General features: G+C 57.2%; 1 protein-coding gene across 1 annotated transcript in view; it reads left to right on the plus strand.

The window, feature by feature from the left end:
* Nucleotides 1-3,950, plus strand: part of LOC104386960 (retinal guanylyl cyclase 1-like) — a gene marked incomplete at its 3' end in the record, with an annotated part of 14,019 nt that overhangs the window by 4,402 nt on the left and 5,667 nt on the right. The window contains exons 5-10 of the mRNA XM_009995641.1: nucleotides 2-44; nucleotides 502-525; nucleotides 784-858; nucleotides 1,123-1,203; nucleotides 2,658-2,834; nucleotides 3,242-3,473. Of these exons, the coding sequence (XP_009993943.1) occupies nucleotides 2-44; nucleotides 502-525; nucleotides 784-858; nucleotides 1,123-1,203; nucleotides 2,658-2,834; nucleotides 3,242-3,473 (632 nt within the window). The remainder of the gene's footprint in view (nucleotide 1; nucleotides 45-501; nucleotides 526-783; nucleotides 859-1,122; nucleotides 1,204-2,657; nucleotides 2,835-3,241; nucleotides 3,474-3,950) is intronic.

Raw genomic sequence — 3,950 nt, forward strand, 5'->3', positions numbered from 1 at the left:
CCATGGAGGACTTGACCTTCATCCACACCCAGAGCAGCAAGAAGGTGGGGGGGGGTGGGGGGGTGGGGTGAGGATATCTGGGGTGGCAACGTTGGGGTCCTGGAGGAGATGGGAAGGAGAACCTGTGGCCCCATGCTCAGTCTTGGCCTTGGGAGGAGAATCGTGGGTGGTGGGACCCCATGGGTGGTGGGACCCCATGGGTGGTGGGACCTCATGGTTGACATGTCCCCATGACTGATGGGTCCCCAGAGCTGATGGGTCTTCATGGCCTGGTGTCTTCTCTAGAGCCAAGCTGGCCTTGGGAGATCTATGGCCTGTTAGGTCCCCCATGGGTGACAGGACCCCATGGGTGACATGACCCCAAGTGTCCCTGTGGCCTAAGGTGTTGACCTATGACCAAGATTTGCCCAGGGAGAAGATCCATGGGCTGGTGGGTGCCGTGTGTGTGTCCCCCCCAGCGTTGTCCCCTGGGGCCACCCCTGACCTGTCCCCACCCCCCAGGTGGACGGCAGCCACAGCAGCCTGGCCTCCCCCTCCCCCTCCATCCCACCCCCCCTCTTCCCTCTCTCACCCGTCCCTGCCACCTCATCCCATCCCACCCCATCCCAATACCCCCGGGGGGGTGACAAGGCCACCACAGTTAGGAAAATCCCCCGTATCTCCTCCCACCTCGGGTGGGCTGGCACACCTGAACCAACCTGGGGTGACCCCACCCCACCTCCTGGCCGGATGATTGGCAGCTCCTGGGCCACGATGGACAGCTTGTCCTGCCCTCTCCTGCAGGACAACCTGAAGGCCACAGCCAAAAACCCCCTCTTCCTTTTGTTTAACCACCAGGGCCTTGTTGCCTCTCTCCAGGTAAGGATCCAAGAAGCACCCACCTCCTCCAACCAAAACCTTGTTCCTTCTGCCTCACCTTCTCCCAGCCCCACCCAACCCCTCACATCGTAGCGGTCAGAAGGTGCAAAGGTGTTTTTTTTATCGTTGGAGGAACCAAGGAGGATTCTTCAGGGGCTTTCAGGAGGGTTGTGTGGTGGGGACACGTGGAGGACTCTGCTGGTCCTCCCCACCACCTGCTTGTCCGCAGGTTGCTGAGATCTCACCAGCTTTGTGTCCCACCAGGGCGACTGGGTCTGGCTGAAGAAGTTCCCAGGAGAAGAGCAGAGTGAGGTGAAACCGGCCACCAAGTTAGCCTTCTGCAAGGTGAGGGGGCGTGGTGACCAGGGTGGGCCTGGGGGGACATCTCTGGGTCGTGAGGCACAATGTTGGGTCATGAGGGACAACGTAGGGTGATGAGGGTCAACGTTGGGTGTCTCGGGCCTGTCCCGGGGGGCTACCGGCTGTCAGGATGTTTCCGCGCCTTTCTCCCAAATGTGGAGAGCTTTATGAATGAGCCCAAGGGTCACACGTGGCCTTCTCCTCTCGAAGAAAGGGAAAGGGATTTAAAAGCACGATGGTCTATAAAAGGCACACTCCGAAGCAGAGGTGTACATCGATGGAGCGAAAGGGTAGGAGTTGAGCCCAGTAAGAAAGTGAGCATATTCGCGCAGCTGTTCTGAAACAGAGAAGGTGCTGGAGCTGACCCGTCCTGACCCTTGGTATTTTCTGCATCACTGGCAACTTTTACATGAGTGGTATCGTCTGCTTGCACAAGCAGCCTCAGTATTGCTGCTCTCAGTGCTCATTTTGATACCAATTCAATTAGTTTGAACCTGTTCATTAGCAATTGAGAGCGTGCTACGGGGGCTCCGAAAGACCCTCAATATCTCACTTCTGACACCCAAAATGTGGCGGGCCGGTACCGGGGGGCTACGGGCTGTCAGGATGTTCCCATGACTTCCCCCCACACACCCCCCAGTGTGGGGAGACTTATGAATGAGCACGAGGGTCACACGTGGCTTTCGCCTCTTACCGAGGAACGGCCGCTGCGGGACCGTTTCTTAGAGGGTAGACTAAAGTACCCTCCCATCACATATTCTGTTAGAGACAGTTTTTTACCTATTGTCTGTTTTTCTGCCAGTTATTTATCATAACCCTCGTGCTGCTTCCTTGCCTTCTGGTAGGGCAAGAGGCCCACTCATTCCGTCCTTGTCTGACTCGGAGAAAAGGCGTCACTCTTGCTTTGCTGCTTGAGAGGCATTTCTTTTGTTTAGTCTTATGTGGGGGGAAAGACGATGGATTGTTCCCCACGTTGGGTCATGAGGGCCAATGTTTGGTCATGAAGGACAACTTTGGGGTGTGGAGGACATTGTTGGGCCTAGAGGTTCAACACTGGGTTATAGGGGACATTAAAGGTTTTGGAGGACATCAGTGGGTCATGGGGGACATTGTTGGGCCATGGGAGACATTGTTGGTCTATGGAGACAACACTGGGCCTTGAGGGACAATGTTGGGTCTTGGGGGACATCAAAGCTTTGTGGAGGGCATTGTTGGATTTTGGGGGACAATATGGGACCATAGGAGGTCATGGGGGTCACCACTATGTCATGGTAGGACCAGAACAGGCCATGGTGGGGCAATGTTGGACCTCAGGATGCCATGGGGGTCACCACCAGGCCAGAGCAGGCCACAGGGGGCACCACTAGACCCTAAGAGGTCACCACGAGGCCTGAGAGAAAACTCTGGTCCCCACCTCCTGTGTCCTCTGTCCTGGGCAGCTCCGAGACCTTCGTCATGAGAACGTCAACCTCTTCCTGGGCTTCTTCCATGACTGTGGGATCTTTGCCATCGTCTCGGAGCACTGTGCCCGTGGGAGCCTGGAGGACCTTCTGAGGAACCAGGACATGAAGCTCGACTGGATGTTCAAGTCCTCCCTCCTGCTCGACCTCATCAAGGTGACTCCAAGGCGGGGGACGAGGTGGGGGAGGTGGGAGGAACGTGGTGGTTACGTCCGTTCTGGTGGTGGCCATGGTGGTGGTTGGTGGTCATGGTGGTGGTGGCCATGGTGATGGTCGTGGTGGTCATGGTGATGATACTGGTGATGGCCATGGTGGTGGTTGGTGGTCATGGTGGTGGTGGCCATGGTGATGGTCATGGTGGTAATGATGGTGGTGGTGACTGTGGTGATGGTGGTGGCCATGATGGTTATGTCCACGATGGCAGTGGCCATGGTCATGATGGCCATGGTGGTGGAGCACTGCTCCTGTGGGAGTCTGGAGAACCCCCTGAGGAAACAGAATGTGAAGCTCAACTGGATGTTCAAGTGCTCCCTCCTGCTTCACCTCACCAAGGTGACTCCAAGGAGGGGGGAAAAGGTGGGAGAGGTGGTGGCAACATGGTGGTCGTGGCCATTCTGGTGGTGGTCATGGTGCTGATCTTGGCCGTGGTGGTGGTGGCCATGCTGCTGTTGTCCATGCTGGTGGTGGCCACGGCGCTGGTGTTGTCAATGGTGTTGTCCATCCTGGTGGTGGCTATCTTGCTGGTGGCCATGTTGGTACTGGCCATGCTGGTGGCCAATGCTGGTGGTGGCCATGGTGTTGTCTGTGTTGGTGGTGGCCACGGTGCTGGTGTTGTCCATGGTGTTGTCCATGCTGGTGGTGCCCACCTTGGTGTTGGCCATGCTGGTGTTTGTTGTCCATGGTGTTGGCCATCCTGGTGTTGCCCATGCTGGTGTTTGTTGTCCATGGTGTTGGCCATCCTGGTGTTGCCCATGCTGGTGTTTGTTGTCCATGGTGTTGGCCATCCTGGTGTTGGCCATGCTGGTGTTTGTTGTCCATGGTGTTGGCCATCCTGGTGTTGCCCATGCTGGTGTTTGTTGTCCATGGTGTTGGCCATCCTGGTGTTGCCCATGCTGGTGGACCATGTTGGTGGTGCCCATGGTGTTGGCCATCCTGGTGTTGTCCATGATGTTGTCCATGCTGCTGGTTGCCCTGGTGTTGTCCATCCCACCACTCCTCTCCACCCCTCCAGCGGTGCCCACGCTGGTGCCCACCCCCACTGACCCCCCCACC

This window comes from Chaetura pelagica, unplaced genomic scaffold, assembly GCF_000747805.2.
Source record: "Chaetura pelagica isolate M959 unplaced genomic scaffold, ChaPel_1.0 scaffold824, whole genome shotgun sequence".
In the NCBI taxonomy this organism is placed as follows: Eukaryota; Metazoa; Chordata; class Aves; order Apodiformes; family Apodidae; genus Chaetura; species Chaetura pelagica.